The following is a 19,839-nucleotide window of genomic DNA, read 5'->3' as shown; positions in this document are numbered from 1 at the left end:
CGTTCAGACATTAAGTTATAGTAGCAACATCAAAATAGCAGGCTCACTTAACCCCTTCATGGCAATTTTTTTTATCAATGTTGAGCCAAAATGGCCTCTCAGAGCATGTATCACCATTTGTTGGCCAAACAAAAATTTGCATTTGATCAGCCCTACTTGCTGTAAGTTGGACACGGAGCACCAAAAAAACACATTGGGTTTGTCATGAGCCAGAAACGACAGTCGCCTGCGACAAGTGTGGTCCAGCCATGTACGCGAGGGGTTATGAGAAACTCGAAGGGACCAGCAAATATGCTCGTTTTAGCAGAAGTGTTTTGACATCAAAACAACGCCCTTTCTGATTTTGCCCCTGTCGGATTCGATTCTAAGAACACTTAAGTGTGCATTTTTCATTAATTACATTATTTGTATTATGTTCATAACCAGAAGTAAATCGCTAGGTTTATTTCCCGATATTCTCGAAATTAAGCCGACACTGGGGGAGAGTCAGGGTCAGAAACACCTGACAGTGAAAGGGTCAATGGACCCTGCATTTCTCTACGCTTGTCCGCTCAAAAGCCCCGAGATCCTACAGCAGAAGTCGCACCAATGTCGCTTTCACTTCGTACTTGCTACTGCAATTCCCAAAGGAGTGACAGCAGGGCTGTGTATACATGAAACTGAGTGAACCAACTTTCGGGAAAGGCAGTTCCGAAGTCCGAGCCTCACCTTTGTACAGCTCACGGATGTAGGACTCCAGCTGCTCAAGCACGCCCTGGCGATTGGCTTCTTCATCCGACTTTGGGGAACACTCATCTGCACCAAAAGGAGAACATCCCCATGCCCCATTTTAGCAGTGGTTGCTCATCACACTATGTCCGAACAAACGCAAGAGAAGCAATCATCCTTTGGAGCCCGCCACTGGCTAAAGTGGTATAGAATAAAATAATTTGCACAATCCTGGCTCCGAGAATTGCAGCAAACAGAATTTTAACAAACGGCGCACTGAATGCCTGCAGAAGTGCTGGCAAAATGCGCTAAAAAGGCATGACACGCCAGAGAAAGACGCATGGAACAGTACGAGTACAAACTATCAACCGATTTTTTTTTCAGGAGACTAAACTCCTAAATATAGGAAAGATGGCACAAGTGCACAGGGTGCATACAAGGGCACGCACATCTTACCCTAAATGTTAGAATCCAAAAATGCTAATTTGTTTTTGCACAAGCCTACCACAAATCCACTTGCTATATTTATAATAAAAAAAATTATTTGAAAAAGGGCTTCGCATGCTTTTTTGTCACAACCACTTTACCTTTGTTTAGAAAACCAAATCGTCTAGATTGGACGCGGCAGACTACCCCTGTGCAATCTGGACGGTGGTAAGTGAAACCCTGCTCCAGAAGTTAAAAGAAAAAAACGTGAAAAAGGGCTCACAACAACGGTACGAAATCTGTTGTGGTACCTTATGCACAAGATCGTGCACACCCTGAAGAAAGTGGCCAACAGGTAGGCAGTATCGATTGTGTCCTCAGTACCGATGAGGCTAGGCCAACTGTTCTCTCGCACGGCAAAATGTAAACAAAGGAAAACTGGTTGTGACAAAAGGCATGAGAAGCCCTTTGTAAAATACAGCTGCGGTTTAGACGACACCACTAACTTGCGGAAAAGCCTACATAGGCCGAACAGGACACAGCCTAAAAGATTATGCAAGGGAGCATGATGATACATTAAGAGAAAGAGATAAAGGTACGAACTTGTCTGAGCATGGCAGAAACTGCAAATGTCTCCCACGTTTTCAGGGGATAAACGTCTTCTTGGCAGGGTCAGTGTTATCAAGGCTGTGAAATTTTGGCAGCGCTTTTTTTATTACGAAAGAAAACAACAGTGTCAGCGATTCATCGCTGAGCGTATACAAAAATGAATTAGCATTTATGAATTAAGTCTTTTAGAGTAAGACGTGACCGCATGTGCATGTAGCCTGCGCATTTGTGCAGTCTTTTCAATTTCTTGAAAACAGTGCAAATAAAGACAAGGACGACATAGACTTAGACAGGTTGTCCTTATCTTTATTGCACTCATCATCATCAGCAGCAGCAGCAGCAGCCTGATTATACCCACTGCAGGGCGAAGGCCTCTCCCATATTTCTCCACTTATCCCGGTTCTGTGCTAGCTGCATCCACTTGACCCCTGCGAACTTCTTAATGTCATCCGCCCACCTAACTTTCTGCCGCCCCCTGCTACGCTTTCCTTCCCTTGGAATCCAGTTTGTTACCCTCAGCGACCATCGGTTATCCTCTCTTCGCACTACATGTCCTGCCCATGTCCATTTCTTCTTCTTAATTTCCACTAGAATGTCGGTAACTTGAGTTATTTCTCTGACCCACTCTGCACGCTTTCTATCTCTTAATGTTACCCCTACCATTTTTTGTTCCATAGCCCTCTGGGTTGTCCTCAACTTAAGTAGAACTCTCTTGGTTAGCCTCCACGTTTCAACCCCATAGGTGAGTACAGGCAAGATGCAACTGTTGTATACTTTCCTCTTGGGCGATACCGGTAAGCTGCCAGTCATAATCTGCGAGTGCTTGCCAAATGCGCTCCATCCCAATCTTATTCTTGTTGTTATTTCCTTTTCATGGTCCGGATCCATGGTTACTACCTGTCCTAAGTAGACACATTCGCCTACTACTTCCAGTATTTCACTACCTAATGTAAACTGCTGTTCCTTCCCGAAGCTGTTGAACATTACCTTAGTCTTCTGCATATTGATTTTCAAGCCTACCTTTCTACTTTTTCTGTCTAGGTCATCAATCATTATTTGCAGTTCATTCCCCGAGTTGCTTAGCAAGGCAATGTCATCAGCAAATCGCAGATTACTGAGGTATTCTCCATCTACCCTTATCCCCAACTGCTCCCATTCCAAATCTCTGAATACTTCCTCTAAACAAGCTGTGAATAGTACTGGGGAGATTGTGTCTCCTTGCCTAACACCTTTCTTTATGGGAATTTTGTTACTTTCTTTATGCAGAACTATGGTTGCTGTGCAGCCACTATATATATCTTCCAGCACTTTCACGTACGGCTCGTCTACCCCCTGATTTCGCAATGCCTGCATCACCGCCGAGGTTTCAACTGAGTCAAATGCTTTTTCGTAATCAATGAATGATGTGTATAAGGGCTGGTTATATTCCGAATATTTTTCTGTCACCTGATTGATGGTATGGATATGATCGATAGTAGAGTACCGTTTCCGAAACCCTGCTTGATCCTTTGCTTGATTGCAGTCTAAGGTTGTACTGATTCTATTAGCGATTACCTTAGTAAATACCTTATACGTAACAGACAGTAAGCTGATTGGTCTGTAATTTTTAAGGTCCTTAGAGTCCCCTTTCTTGTGAATGAGGATAATGTTTGCATTCTTCCATGGTTCCGGTACCGTCGATAACACCAGGCACTGCGTATACAGGGTGGCCAGTTTTTCTAGCACGATATCTCCCCCGTCCTTTAGCAAATCTGTAGTTATCTGATCCTCTACAGCTGATTTCCCCCTTTTCATAGTTTCTAGTGCTTTCTTGACCTCGTCCTTCGTCACTGGTGGAACGTCTGACTGTTTTTCCCTACCGCCAATCTCATTACGGTCCTGACTACTTTGGCTACTGTAGAGATCTGTATAGAACTCCTCGGCTACTTTGACTATCTTGTCCATATTAGTGATGACGTTGCCCGCCTTGTCCCTTATCGCATACATCTGGTTTTTGCCTATGCCCAATTTCTTCTTTACCGCTTTAAGGCTTCCCCCGTTCTTTACAGCATGCTCAATTTTCTCCATGTTATACTTCCTTATATCAGCCACCTTGCGCTTATTGATTAGCTTTGATATCTCGGCCAATTCTATCTGGTCTGTTGGATTGGAAGCTTTCATACTCTGACGTTTCCTAATCAAATCTTTCGTCTCCTTAGACAGCTTACCAGTATCCTCTCTAACTATCCTACCGCCTACTTCTACCGCGCACTCAGTAATGATATCTCTGAAATTATTGTTCCTTGCCTCTAGGGTAATGTCACCATCCTCAGTTAGAGCTGAATACCTATTCTGTAGCGAGATCCTGAACTCTTCTGCCTTCCCCCTCACTGCTAACTCGTTGATGGGTTTCTTTCTTACTAATCTGTTGCGTTCCTTCTTCAGATTTAGGCTAATTCGGGACCTCACCATCCTGTGGTCACTGCATCGCACTTTCCCGATTACCTCTACATCCTGCACAATCGCGGGGCACAATGAATGGCACAATTCATGATTCGTAAGTTATTGCGCTCTGCAAACTCAACTAGTAACTCCCCCCTGCTATTCCTAGAACCAATGCCATAGTCACCTACTGCCTTGTCTCCTGCCTGTTTTTTCCCTACCTTGGCATTGAAGTCGCCCATTAGTACAGTATACTGAGTCTTTACTTTTCGCATTGCCAATTCTACATCTTCATAGAAGCTTTCAACTGCCTGGTCATCATAACTACATGTAGGTGCATAGGCCTGTACAACCTTCAGTTTATACCGCTTATTAAGCATAATTACGATGCCTGCAACCCTCTCATTAATACTATAGAATTAATCTATATTACCCGCTATATACTTATTGACAAGGAAACCTACTCCTAGTTGTCGCCTCTCTGGTAAACCTCGATAACACAGTACATGCCCATCCTTCAGTACAGTATATGCCTCATTCGGCCTCCTAACCTCACTAAGCCCTATGACATCCCATTTCATGCCCTCTAGTTCCTCTAACAGCAATGCTAAACTAGCTTCACTAGCTAGGGTTCTAGCATTAAACATTGCCAGGGTCAGTTTCCAATGGCGGCCTGTCCAGCGGAGCCAGGCTTTCTTAGCGCCCCCTGCTGCGTCACAGGTCTGACCGCCGCCGTGGTCAGTTGTTCCGCAGCCGCTGGTGACTGAGGGCCGGGGTTTTATGGAGCTTATCATAGGAGGTTGTGGACAATTACTGCACCAGGGTGGCCAACTCCTGTTCTGGTGAGGGAGTGCGTTGCCGGAGGTAGTCGCCGGCATCAGGTCGCACCCCAAACCTGTTTATGCAATTCCATCGACACGCGGATTGTTTTTTTTTTTTTTTTTTTTCATCCGGTGGAGAATTGCACTATGTTTTCAAGAAATTGCTAATAACTAGCCCAAACCAAACATCTGTCTTCTCTATATCTATGTGTTCAGCCCCTGAAAAAAATTGGTTGATAGTTTGTGCTCGCCCCGTTCTATATGTGTCCTCCTCTTGTTTGCCGTGTTTTTGAGCGTTTGCAAACAATCGCCAACTAACTCAATAACAACTCTTGTTGGTGCACTGAATTTTCATTCATTACAAAAGATGAATCAGTGTTTTTGTACAAGTCCACTTCAGATTGTAGGTTTCTGCACTGTAGGACACACACACGCATGCACGCAACCCTTCATTGGCTTGTCTCTTCATTACGAAAATATGCAATATATAGAACAATTTTTACTTTGCACCTGAACTACAATGCAACTGCTACCTGACTGGGGAGCTAACACAGATCAGCTTGAACTTGTCTGGGGAAGTTAACGTTAACACTCATTCCTTCCAGACAACAGTTCACATAGCAAGTATTAATGTGTCATTAGCTTTGCCCTACACTGAAGCAACATGTTAACATTTTAATTAGCAAGTGGCACAGCTACAGAGCATATCCTTGTAGAAACACAGGATTAAAGCTCACAACGAATTACCCATCGCACACCACAAAACCTTTCTTCACCGGCAACACTGGCGGATGGCCACTGAAATCGAATTTTCAGTGAGCGAGGCCTTTGACACTACTATTGCTTTGAAGGTAAACTCACTCATCACATCCTGACAGACATCGTTGAGTATCTTGGTGTAATTTCTGGTCATGTCTGGCAGCTGTTTCAGCTCGGGAAGACGCTGGTCTGGGCAGTCCTGCATTCAGAGCAAGTCGTTCACACCACATTTCATAAGCTCACCAACTCAGGCAAGTGTGTGATGAAGACCTCCACTACTGGCTCATCAGCTTGAAAAACAAACAAACAAACAAAAAAATGGTCGACAATACGCACCTCATGTAAATGCCCGCTCTTCTGACAGAAGGAACAGATAATAGGAGGGGACTGCAAGAGAAGACAAGAGGACACAAAATATTACACCGGCAGTTGTAGTAGAAAGGCCATGCATGTAACATAAAGCATAGGAACAATGCTTAAACTACACAATTCACAGAAAAAGAACTGCACCTGCCCTAAGTAAGCAGTGGTTAAGTGATTATATTTATTATTTTGCAAAATCAGCTATGGTAAGTATAAGGTACACACCTTAGTTGCACCACAATCATTTCACTACACTGCCCATGACCAGGAGGCCACCAGGTGGCGTCGCCCAGAGCAGCAGCACCCGCATCGAGCTCCTATCAAATCCGCACGCATCGTTGTTCTGCGCCACCAACCCCTGAAAGTTTTCAACCTGTGCGTAACCTCATCACCGCGCACCGACTGATACCAAGTACAATCCGGTACCGTTCCGTATTGCGTGGCAGCGGCTATTCGAAAATCCGAAGCGGCCGCCGCCCTCGTAAGCCTCGTAGCCCCGCAGCATAACATGGACTCCTCGGCCCCAGCGGCGCTTCAACCGCAGCCTGCCCCTGGAAACATCGCCGCCATGCCTCTCACCGCCACACCGCCCACCGCCACCTCGAACGATGCCCTCCTCGACTCCACGGACTTTACCCCCAACCCCGCAGACGGATGGATTACACTCGCCGCCCGTAAGACACGCACTGAGCCCCGTTCCCGGTATGCCCTCCACTCCGTGTGCGTGCAACTCCCTGCCGCTGCCTTTGCGCCTACTGTAAAGCCCTACGCTCTACTCACCGCCTTCTCCACCGCGGCTCAGCTCCCTGCCGGTGCCTCTTCCGACATTTCTCTCCATCTCCGGCCCCAGCAACGGATTGCCATCATCAAGACCTCATCCCAGCTGATTGCTTCGCGCCTGAGTGCCATCAATCCCATCACCCCCAACAAGGAAGAAATGCTCGTGCACTCATACATCGCAGCCCCCACCAACTCCTGCCGCGGTGTGATACACGGCGTCGACGCTGGCCTCTCCACAGCTGCTCTCATGCAAGGCCTTGAAAGCAACTCTGCAAACATCCTCAACGCCTGCATAATGGGCACCACAGAGTCCGTCCTGATCACCTTCAAGGGCTCAGCAATTCCAAACACAGTCTATTTTCGCCCACATCACCCCAATGCATATAAATGCACCCAATGCCTGCAATATGGGCACAGGACTTATACCTGTATCGAACGTTACCTCCGCTGTAACATCTGCTCTACTCAGCTTCAATCAGCTGACGACGCCCATCCCTGCTCGCCGTGGTGCTTTCACTGCAAAGCAGATCATCCACCTTTCGACACTGCATGTCCCATTCAGTACCAGCAAGACCAAGACCGGGCCAAAGCTTCCTATCAGCAGTGCATCAAGTTACGCAGTGCTACGTCTATTCATACGGTCTCACCACCTACGGGCCCGGATAGCACTGCCCTACATGCGAAGCCGCAGTCATCTGCGCAATTATTAACTTCTCTACCTGCCACATCTACCTGAAAGAACCAGCCTCATCAGATGCCTCTTCAACCGCCATCTACAGCACCGACCACATCGTTCCTGCTTCCTGCCACTGTTCAGTTGACAGCCCAACCTCAACCTCAAATCACGGGACCAAGAGAACCCACCCCGCATCAGTCCACCTCCACAGTGAACCAACAGGCGGCCCTTCAGGAGAAGTTGCCCCCGGTCAAACCACAGCTGACAGCAACTTCGCAAGACACCCCCTCATGCTCAGGTACGCCAGGCACTCTCCCATCCCCCCTCTCCACCCCTCCTCCGCTAAACTTTTGCAACAATACACTGATCTAAAAAACCGTCTTCTCCCGTGTGAGCAACCCAACATGTTTCCACCCTCGAAACCCTTGTTTCTAATGTTCTCTCCATTGTCTCCACCCTCGTCTTTTAAATCGAGGAGCTCACCTACAGCGTCGCTTCCCTCGAAAAAACCATCCACCTCAACACTCCCACCCCCATGCAAGCCACCTCCCAATCTCTCAAACGTACACACCAAACTCCGGCGGCCAAGGTAGGTCCTCTACCTCCACCCCCGCCGTCTTTGTCGTTCTCTCCCACCTCTAACGCACTGTAATGGCTAACACAACCGCACTCCAAATTGTGCAATGGAACTGCCACAGCCTCAGAACAAATAAAACACCTCTGTATCAATGGCTTCTCACTCTTCCTCCTCTACCGGCTTTCCTGCTACTTCAAGAAACACACCACACTCAACATCCCTGGGTACTGTGGACTGCACACCCCCAACACTACCAAACCCCTAGTTTCCTCTTTCATCCGTAGAGACCTCAAGTTCGAACACATCGAAGTCCCGACCGTGCTACAACCCTATTTCATTGCTTTCGTATTTTATCCCTCACCAAAACAGCGCCCTATATGCTTCCTCAATCTCTACAACAGACCCACAGAATACTGCCTTTTCTAACCACTCTTCTCTTTCACTGCATCCCTAGCTCCCACCCACGAGCTGCTACTGGCAGGAGATTTCAATGCCCCGCACGTCAACTGGGGCTACCCGACTACATTACGGCCTGGCCGCATACTTCATACACACATTACGCAGAATCACTTCACCGTACTCAACACTCCTGACACACCCACACGCACAGGCACAAGCACACAAAAACCGTCCACCCCTGACCTCGCACTCTTCCTAGGCTCCACACAAATCACCTGGCAAAGCACGGACGCACAGCTCCTCAGCGATCACTATATCATTCTGTTATCTCTCGATCTCTCTCTACGCCACCGGAAAAGTACCCGATACCTCACAAACTGGGAAGCATTCCGCAAAATCTGCACTTCCACCTCATCCCAAGCTCCGCCATATTCAGATTGGTTCCAATCTCTTCATTCGGCACACCAATCTGCAACTACGACAGAAAAGCCTTCTGCACCCACTGTAACTCCTGACCCACACCTAATCCGCCTGTGGAAGCGGCGCAAGCGACTCCTTAGCAGAATCAGACAACAGCCACACAACCTCCAACTCAAACAAACACTAGACCGACTACACTCTGACATAACACACTAATGTTCGACCCTTGAGGCATCTAATTGGGATAAAGTTTGTAACCGCATCAATGGCACCCTCCACCAAAAATCCACCTGGCATCTCCTCCGCTCCCTTCTCGGTCCCCACCCCCACCCCACTCCCACTATCAATAAATTCTATCCCTGCAAGGTCCCGCTCAACTAGAGCAGACTCTATCGAACCTCTACATTCCTCCACCTCTTCTATCAACCTATCCAGCTTACACAGGCGCCTCTCAAGCAGATCTCAACAAACCCTTCTCTCGCAACGAGCTTGATGTTGCTCTCGCACAAAATTCCCGCTCCTCGACACCAGGTGAGGACCTCGTCACCTACACTCTTCTTCGAAACCTTCCCGACCCCGACAAAGAAACTCTTCTTTCTTACATCAACGAACACTGGTCTGAGGGCACTTTTCCCGACGAGTGGAAATCCTCGACCATTGTCCTTATTCCGAAACCAGGTAAACCGTCTACTCTCCAAAACCTTCGTCCCATCTCCCTTACCTCATGCGTGGGAGAGACTATGGAACGAATGGTTCTGACCCGCTTTCAGGAGCATCTCAACGCCATCGACTTCTTTCCTCACACCCTAATCGGGTTCCGTTCTTACGTCTCGACACAAGACCTTTTCCTCCTCCTCGAACACACATTCCTCCAGCCCCCCTCAGCTCAAGTACATGCCTTGGTCACAGTTGACGTTCGCAAGGCGTTCGACAACATCAGTCATGATCACATGCTCGACTCCATTCAGCACACTAACTGCGGGCATAACACATATACTTATCTCCGTAACTTTTTGCAGAGAACAGGACGGCCCAATTTCGACTACAAGATACTCTTACTGAACCAATCGCCCTAACACGTGACACCCCACAAGGTGCTGTGCTCTCCCCGACTCTCTTTAACATCGGCATGACCACACTAGCCAGAAAGCTCACCTCCATACCCAATCTGCATCATATATTTTACGCTGATGACATCATCACACTCTGGTGCACCTGCGGGTCCCCCGGAGATGTCGAGAACACGCTACAGCAAGGCCTTGACCTCATCTCCTCTTTTCTTTCTCGCACCGGACTTCAACCAGCACCGGAAAAATCCGAACTCCTTTTCCTCACGCATACACAATATCAACGCTCCACCCAGTCACTCATATCACTACACATCGATACCCAACCAATACCCCGAGTCAATTCATGCCAGGTTCTCGGTATGCACCTTCACATGAAACAAAGCACGCCCTCCGTTCAACAAGCCATTAACACATGTCATCAAGTTACTCAATTGGTTCAGCGGGTAGTTAAGCGTCATGCTGGACTAAGCGAGTCACGTGCCATGCAGCTAGCACACGCCTTGGCCCAAAACAAAATCATCTACTACATACCTTACCTTAAACTTACACAGCAACACCTTACCAAGCTCAGTGCCGCACTCAACACTCTATACAAAGCCGCACTGCATCTCCCAGTTCACACGTCCAACCAACGACTCTACGAAACAGGCCTTTTCCTGCCTCTTCCTGCGCTCATCAATCTCCATCGGGAGCGCCAGCTAGCCCGCTTGTCCGGCACGCAACAGGGTCGATGGATTCTGCGGGAGGCTGGAATACCCCCCATTGATCTTCCTCTCCACATACCCGGTCATGCACTCCCTTCTAACCTCCGTATTGCACCCATCCCTCGGCACATGCAGCCGGGGCTACATGACGGTCGTCGACAGGCACAAGCTACCCACCACAACCCTCCTTTCTCTACTCATACGGTGGCATACACAGACGCCTCACGCCTTTCAGACACTGGCACAGGCGCATATGTCATCCATTCTCCGCATCTTCCGGACCCCATATGCCAGACGTGTGGACCTTTTAGCAACCCTCCCTGCTCAACCACGCTTGAAATCACGCCCGTCGTGCACGGCGCTCACACATTCATGCAAATGCCCTCCACAAACAACTACATTATATACACGGATGCACAAAACGCTCTTCGATCCATCCACAACCGCACCATACCCGTTGACTTACGAGACAGTCTCGATGAGGCCCTCTTCGCCTTACGCCCAGCCACTGTCACTCTAAAGTGGATCCCTGGTCATTCAGGGATCGCCGGAAATAAGCTGTGTAAACAGATCGCCCGCGATTTCCATAACCGGGCTCCGGTGATCCCCTGGGTCAGCCCACCGACAAGTGACGAGGCATACGCTCTAAAACACACCCTGAAAGAGCATTATACGCAGCTAAAGAAAGATTTTGCCCGTCTTCTGGCGCCCCACCCAGCCCTCACTATCCCCCAAGCCAGAGTCCTCCGTAAAATTCAATCAAATGCCCTCATTACCCCGGCGCGCCTCTCCCTTTATCACATGCGAGCTGACCCCTCGTGCCCTAACTGCCCCGCCATCTACGCGAATCTTGAACACTGTCTTTTCCTCTGTCCTGCCGCCATACAATCCTCACACTATCCATACCCCCCACCTGTATCCTGGCGTGCCTGGCTGGAATCTTCTTTACCGAAGGACCAACTAGCCTTGGTACAACAGGCAGCCGACCTGTTGGACGCTTAATTTGAGTCCTGAGTAAAGAGCATTACTACTACTACTACTACCCATGACCAGGCTGCAACTACTTTTACCGCCTAATGCCAAAGCACTAGCCATTCCCTTACATCTCCAGTCCAACCTAACATCATTGCTATTAGTCAACATCTGGTTTAACTTACAAACATGCATGACTGCCTCAGCCATTTCTAGTATGTTGCTGCTTACAAAAAAAAAAAAATGCTCAAATTTGGGGACCGAATAAAAATGAAAAACTAGTAGAGAATATGAATTTCTTTTTGGTTTTACATCTTGCGCAGTTTGAAAATCTTAATCACGGGATCTTACCTTCCTAGCAAAACTCATCAATGTTTTACTGTCTGCTAAATCCATAACTTGTGTCATGTGAGCGCAGCTCCAAAAGAGCTCAACAGACCTTTTTCAAGTAGCGCTACTGCGCATGTGCGAAGCCTCCTTGGCCTCCATTTTCACTGGGATGCCACGCGAAAATTGAAGGACTTCGCTGCACGTGCTTTTCAAGAAAATGACGCCCCTCGCTTCATCAACGCAAGGAACTGCTACAAAGCAATTGGGTGCAGCGCGTCTTCTAGTACTTCGCATTATATCGTCCCCACCTCCTCCATCTTGCCTCAACAAAGAAGACACGGCCAGGTTCACCAGCTTCCTGTTGTCATTGTCATGATTTAACAAGGGGTGGGGGGTAGTGTGTCAAGATATGTCCATAGATGACTCACGTGTCTCTGTACAGGCTAGGCGAAGCTATCCCTGCATTCAACTACTACGTGGAAAATAAAGCCGCCCGACTACTATAATTCGTCTCACAAGCTGTTTGCAGCACTGAAAAGCTCGGGCGACCTGGTCCAATCAGGTCACCCCAGTGGTCCTATGCTCCTCTCGGCCCCTGAACTGGTGGCAGTGAAAGTAGGAGCACAATTATCGATTGTAGTGCAGGGGCAAGAGGCACTTAGAAGTACAATTACCTATTATAGTGCCTGTGATCCTGAATGGACCAAGATCCTCCTGCTTTTTGCAGTGCTGCAAACATCTTGTGAAACGAAGTATAGGAACGAATATCTGCAGAAATTTTCAGAAACCCGTCCCTTCAATCCTGCTTCGCCTGGCGGCCGCACGAGGGGTGCGCTACTAGAAAATGGTCCACTCGAAGTCATGACTGCGATCAGCCTGTGCCCAATAACGAGTGCAGTATCAAAATAAAACAAAAAGGAAACAAAAAAAGAAAGAAAAAAAAGAAAAGCTGCGACCAAAAGGTGAAACGGCAAATGCTGAAAGCAGCTAAGAAAACAAGTCTTAAGCAAAGAAAACTGATGCGCGAGCACGTCTTCGACCCATGATTTACGTTTTCTAGGGGCTGGCGATGACTCTGTGGTTTGGCTGGATATTTTGATGAAGAGAGGGAGAGGCCATAGCAGCATATTTGCCAGCTGACATACCTTTCCGTTGGCCAGCGTCTTCTTCGTGAAGTTGTAGCTGAAGTCTTCGATGGTGCATATGTCAAGGTCGTCAAGGTACCTCTGGGGTATGGGTGGCCCCGGCTTCACAAACTGCTGGGCAGCTGGTGGAGGAGGCGGAGGTGGTGGCGGTGGTGGAGCATTCTGAGGCTGTGCCTCCTTCTTCCGTTGACCTTTGGACTTTGTGGCAGGCTCTGGCCCCAGGTCGAGATTGGCGATGACCCTCGACACCTCACTGAATGGCAGCTCCGGGTCGTGCTCGTCACTGTCATGGGCTGGGCCTGACGAGCAGCTGCTGGCATCGTCGTCATCCTCGTCTTCATCTTCGTCCTCATCGGTTGCCTTTGCTCGGCCCAGATCCTCAGAGCCGTGCCGCACTTTTCTCTGCTGGGAGAAAAGGCCACATGGGATGCAGTGACGCTACCGTGAAACTGGCCCATGAGATTTTGGTGCAAAAAGAATTATAGTAATGGCACATGTAGAACCAGAGATATCGCACCTCCAAAGGTGCATCATCTCAATGTGATGGTTTTGAGAAAACGACGAAACACATTTCACAACATTTTTAATCACTGAAAAGTAGGGGTGTGCAAACATTCGAAATTTTGGATATGAATCGAATATGTTTGTTATTCTATTTGAATTTGAAAATCTGATATTCAGAATGTCCAAGTATTTGAAAATTATCGAATGCACCAAAAAATTTCAACTCTGCCCCCCAATTCCTCGCACTGTGTACTTCACCACAATGCTTTACCATGTGAATTGTGCAGCGAAGCAGCCTCAAAAGGCAACAGGACCATTTTACGAACAGGAACCTTCTCGACAGCATGAGCCCCGCACTGCGCGCTTCACCGCGATGTTCGATCGCGTTGATTATGCAGTGAAGCATCCACAAAAAACGCGCCAGGGCCTATATGCCAGGAGGGCATTCCCGACAGTATGCGAAAAGCAAAGCACATGACGAAAGCGGGGAAAAAAAAAAAATGGCGTTCTAACTTCAGACAACTACTGTGCAGGTGTTCATCAGATACAACTACTGTGACGAAAATGGTTGATTCGGACTTTTTTTTTTCGTCCCTTGAATGCTGAATTAGGGAAAGTTTACTGTATTCAGGAGCATTTTGATACCTCTACCAGGTTTTATTCAGGTGATTCAAAACACTAGCATATGAAATCCTGTATAAAATTTATACTGGATTTTTCGGCACGGTATAACTTCACAATTCTGGTTTAATTTTATTTACAAATAAAATGTGTATTGTTCTGAATAAACAAGACAAACAATGCTATTTTTAATGTTCCTTTTTTGTTTTTGCTGATCACATCATCGATATTCAAAACCATTTTTTTCCCATATTTGGATTAGATTCGTGTTCGCAAATTTCAGTATTCGCACACTCCTACTATCCTACCTAACCAGCCAAAAATAATCAGTATGTATGAGGAGAATAGCCTGGGTGCATCTGGGTACATGGAGTCTTGGTGTTTTCGTTGCACGTCCTTCTCTTTCGTCCCCTTAAAGCCAGTTTTTGGCATGTTTGCACTTAGCTCATCTAATATAGCTGCCGGTGCATGCTGGTTCCCAGTATTAAAGCACAGCACAGCTTCAGCAATAGCTGCTTCGACAGCAGAGCAAAGAGCGTCGCACTTTGAGCATCAGACTACATACTACGGCATGAAAACTCTCATTGGAGTTCTGGATTTTTCCCCGAAATCAGTGCTCAAGTAATTTCGTTTCGGAACTTCGTTCATAGGCTGGCAACAAAAAAGCCTTGGTGACATCCTTTGGCAAGTTACAGTTGTGCTTTTCCATATGTGCTAGTAGCTTTGTGCTGACACCATGAGTCTTTGTCAGTTTGGTGCAGTGAACGGTTGGGCTCTTCATTGGTCGCTGTAGTGTGGCAATAAGCCGCCCTCACGGCCCTCTTCATGGCATCTACATCACCTTGCGATGTAAGAGCCCGGCAATAACACGTGCTCAGCTCTCTACTCAGATCGGCTAAAAGTCTGCCTTCCCCTCCCAAGCCTCTTCCCTTTTCAGTCCTGTGCCATGAACATAGTTAATACAATCCTGTTTGTCAACTTGCACAAAACCTACATTTTAGCCTGGTAAATGGAATCATAGGTCCGGCTGTCACCATCACAGAGGACATCTGCATACCGGAGGTTGTACTTATTAACAGACCTCTCAAATAAAATGAGGTCTGTCTCTACTTCCATTCACCCCATTTTAGAAATGGTATATTTTTGGCACTGGTGTCTTTTTTTTTTCCCTTTCTTCATGGCCCTCTGTGCCAGGTTTCGGGCAAACTTCACAAACCAAAAAAAAAGTTGCCCAAAATAATAAATTCCAGCATATAGCACGTGAACAACTCGGCGATGGCACAGACGCCGATATGCGAGGAGTCACCCAGTGTCATCAAGCTCCCATTGAAGCACACGGGAATATTATTACGGTGCCCAAAGCAAAGTTCTTCGTACAGCTTCAGACCATTCCTGACCGCTCATGCAGCAGCGGGCTTCAGCATGTTCTTCACGTGGCTCTGAATGTCAATAATCCAATGACATGAATGCATTTGAGCACCTTTTCATTTTTCTTTGTTTCTGTTCATAGCGATTTTACAGCACAACTTTTTCAGACCTCCGGACATGGCGAGACGCACATCGGAGAGACCTATTATGATATAACATCTGGATTGATCTGGCATAAGAAATATACACTATTTTTGTACAAAAATTTGTAGACAGATCTAGAAATGTGACAGAATCACGAAAATAAAGACATTAAAAATCAATTTTGGTCCAATCCCACACATCCAGGTCTCCCCTTGACAAACGCGGCATAAATCAATTCAAGGCATATTGGGCTTGTTGCCGCATTTGTCACCTTGACGCCTTACTGATGTCCTGTGCTCACGGTGACTTTTTTTAGCACAAATGAAAACAATTTTAAGGAAGGGGACCATTGAGAACAGCCAGAAGGACTTAAATCCACTAAACATCCTGCTTCCTGCAATACAACATACAGTCGAACCCGGTTATATCGAACCCGGATATATCGAATTTTGGTTATATCGAACTCACGAAATATCTCCTTGAAAATCCCATGTAAAAGTATAGGAAAGCCGCGTCATATATCGATCTTAATTTCACTGGTCGTTCCATATATCGAACTCTGCACCACGCACTGGAAAGTGTGCCTTCCCCAAAGACGATCGCATCACCCTTAGCCGTTTGCCGCGTGACGTTTTCAAGCCACGCGCGGAAGGAATGAGAGGGGACAGTTCAGCGACGGCTGGTCTAGGCTGGTCTGGTCTGGGCGGCGCCGCGCCCATTCCCCAAAGGCGCGCATCTGCAGTTATCGTTTCCCGCGCGCCAACACATGACGTTTGCAAGCCATGTGCGTGGGTGTGCCCATCCTTTTGCCGAGCTATCTCTCTCCTTCAGCATGCGCTACGCATGCGCCAAGCCAGCTTAGCCCGCTTTCAGACAGGCGTCGGACGCTTTCTCCAGCGTGTGTTGCGAACCCTCTGTACCCCTCTGCGCGCGGCGGCAGAGGGGTACATGACTATGGTGCCTGCGGACGTTAAAAAGCGGCAGCTATCTCTTTTTTTTTTTTTTGCGAGTCATCCTTTCTTATCTTTGTGCTGTTCGGATGTTAAGAAGCAGCAGGTTCTTTTTTTTTTTTGGCGGGAGTCATTTATCCTTGCATGTATGAATCAACGAAAGCACGCAGTCAGCTGCTGCGATCATGATGCCCGCCTCAAGCGTGGCGTGATAAATCGAACCAAGCTTGTGCAATCGAGCCATCACGGGCACTCTGCCAAGTTCGCTCCCCGTTACCGCAGGAGCTATCAAAAGATAAACACGTCCTGACGTTATCGCTGCGCAGCATCTTGGCACGCTGCCAAGAAATGAGCTGTGGATGAGACGACCGAAACGGAGTGACACGTGCCATCGACATGCAAGCGAAAACGCTCGCAATTTCTGCCGCGGCGACACAGAAACCTTGTTTTGAACTGCCGCGGTGCTCGAGCAGCCAGAGGGACGCAGTTCCAACAAGTTTGAAATTTTTCGCTCTGTCACTGCCGCTCGTCGCTGAGATCGCTCAATCGCTTGCATGTGAGCGAGCTGGCCTTAACGCTTTTTTTTTTTTTTTCAAATTTTCGGTGCAAAAGTGGAGGTTGAGTTCATTATGCGAGTGGGTTGATTACGCGACAAATGCGGTATCGTTTTTTCGCATCGTAAGTGCCGTCACAAGCCGATTTCTGTATATCGAATTATCGATACATCGAACTATTTCGCGATCCCCCTCGAGTTTGATATATCCGGGTTCGACTGTATTTGCTTGCTAAATGGTGTAAAAACCAACTAAATTTAGTGGAAAAACTGCCAACTTGGCAACACTGCAACTGCTGTGCTGTTGCTTCTGTCTTGCAGCTTCTGTATTTGCTTGCTAAATGGTGTAAAAACCAACTAAATTTAGTGGAAAAACTGCCAACTTGGCAACACTGCAACTGCTGTGCTGTGGCTTCTGTCTTGCAGCTTCGAGTTTCATATCATATACTCGTTAGCCCCCATTGCTTCCCTTTCCGACTCCTCAAAACTTTCACTGGCTTCTCTTCTCTCGGTCCCTACTTCCATCTTTCCATGCTAGTAGCAACTTTTTCTCGGTTTGCATACCAAACGCTCGCTTCAACAGCGAGGGTCGCCAAAAAGTTGGCCCGGTTGGTGAGCTTGCTCAGTTATCTCATCAAACAGCTAAAGAAATTCCCAATAAACAATACAGTCTCACTGACAAGCATGAGAGTGGGTTGAGGTCAGGCAAACAACAGCTATTCAATGGAGTGGGTGCCCTAATGCTATCACACTAAAAATGGACGGTGCACACCTTGGAACCGGCCTCATCGTGGTCGGAGTCCGAGTCAGAGTCTGAGTTCTCTGTGTACATGGGAGGACCCGGCAGGCGGATGAACAGGGGTCCCGTTTTCAGCTGTGGCTGCAGGAAGTAGATGGTTGAGGTGCAGAGGCAGCGCTTGATGAACAGGTACACCCGCTCGCTGGGGATGGAGCGTGCCAGATTGCGCTTCGATGAGTAAGGGTCTGGAGAGAAAGATGACCTCCATTGACAAACTGCACTGAGGAATGCCACAGAAGTGACGCGGAGCTCATAATGGCCAGGGCCCTGCGAAAAAGTCACTGCAGTGCTTCAGTATCAAAGCTGTGCCAGGCAATGGAATCAATTAGCCCAACATTGGTCCTGAGTTTGGTAGTATCTGGTCCAGCAAAGGACCAGTGCACTGCCAACATAGTGCCAATGTCGGGCCAATGGTTTGTGACGCCTGGGATGTTGAACTCAAGACTTAACGCCACAGGAGAACCACCAGTTTTTCTAATGGATGAAATGATTTACCGAATAGCTCAGGAGAGGTCTTAGCGAGCTTGATGGTTGGAAACCCCAAGCCCCTGTGGCGATACAGACCAAACCAATCAGTCTAAACTTATCTTCCAGGCACTTTCTCCCGCTGTGGTGTTTGGCATGTGAGAAACTGCTGTTGTGTGCTGGCAAGTTCATGTACTGTACTATAAGGTATTGGTTGGTCACGGACCCAAGGGCAGGTATCCCTGTACTTGGTGGGATAAATTTTGTGCAGAATAATAGAGGCTTAAAAATGTATTGGCTTGTAATTGTCTCCAATACATCGACTACTCCCACTTTGCTAAGTTTTGAGTGAGGTTTGGAGCAGCACTGGACGGCTGGTCAGAAAAGCACCAGGACTGCACTGTATGTCTGCATGACCACTAAGGATTCCTGTTCGCTGTCAGCTATTCGCATGGTGGCATGTCCATGAGCTATGGGTTTCCAGTCAGGCCGGCAGGTCCTGTGGGGCCCAGGTGATGGTGTATGGCACTTCACAGGAGATATGACTCATTGCAGTGAGTATTACAACAGGCCATTTGGGAGTCACAAATAATTGTAAGAGGTCAATGCACGCTATCTCCTGTATTCAGCTGTGGCGAGGGAAACTGCTATCTTCTCAGCTTCCGTCATGGAGCAGTTCCTGATGCTAGTGCACGTGAACTCTTGATGGGCAGCATCAACTACTGCGGCCACTGTTGCTGTAATTTTAGGATAGCTTGCAGTCTCCACAAAGGTGTATTCTGCGTTGGCAGTGCTGTACTTTTCAATCGCTTTGGCTCGGGATACCTTCCTGACGTAACGAAAGCTGGAATGCATATGGTGCGAAATCTGGGAGTTGATGTACGTGGCCCTTATATAATCAAACACATCCGCAGTCACTTTTACCTTACTTGCACTGCCTGAGTACTGGTAATTATGGTGAGAAGAGTGCGTCCTGTGTTTGTTTTGCACTGTCTTTCTTTTTGAGAAAGAGTTGGACTTGGCAATTGGTGAGGGTGTTGGGGATACCTAGGTAGATTAATTTTCGCTGGAAATGATAGGCGGTAGCCCTAATGCTTGGCTTTCCCATAGACAGGTGAACAAATGGCGTGATTTACAAACTGACCTGTTTTAATGCGGACCCCCCCCCCCCCCCCCCCCCCCCCGGTAAACAAAGTACAACAAGGGCCAAAGACAAACAAAAACAAAACACTGTTATATAAATTCATGAAATTTG

General features: G+C 47.6%; 1 protein-coding gene and 1 pseudogene across 14 annotated transcripts in view; one reads left to right on the top strand and one right to left on the bottom strand.

Moving 5' to 3' along the window:
• Positions 1 to 19,839, bottom strand: part of LOC146182554 (terminal uridylyltransferase 7-like) — a 257,608-nt gene that overhangs the window by 38,132 nt on the left and 199,637 nt on the right. For 12 of the 14 annotated variants that reach the window (XM_084577697.1, XM_084577690.1, XM_084577703.1 and 9 more), the window contains 5 exons: positions 18,093 to 18,304; positions 13,181 to 13,585; positions 6,081 to 6,131; positions 5,847 to 5,943; positions 709 to 795 (listed from right to left, as the gene is read on the bottom strand). In XM_084577697.1, the coding sequence (XP_084433823.1) occupies positions 709 to 795; positions 5,847 to 5,943; positions 6,081 to 6,131; positions 13,181 to 13,585; positions 18,093 to 18,304 (852 nt within the window). The remainder of the gene's footprint in view (positions 1 to 708; positions 796 to 5,846; positions 5,944 to 6,080; positions 6,132 to 13,180; positions 13,586 to 18,092; positions 18,305 to 19,839) is intronic. The other 2 variants (XM_084577693.1, XM_084577695.1) reach the window with 1 other exon arrangement.
• Positions 9,694 to 11,735, top strand: LOC146182561 (uncharacterized; annotated as a pseudogene).

Source organism: Amblyomma maculatum, chromosome 8, assembly GCF_055883805.1.
Source record: "Amblyomma maculatum isolate TAMU_Amacu chromosome 8, ASM5588380v1, whole genome shotgun sequence".
NCBI lineage: Eukaryota > Metazoa > Arthropoda > Arachnida > Ixodida > Ixodidae > Amblyomma > Amblyomma maculatum.
This window is presented reverse-complemented; position numbering and strand designations above follow the sequence as displayed.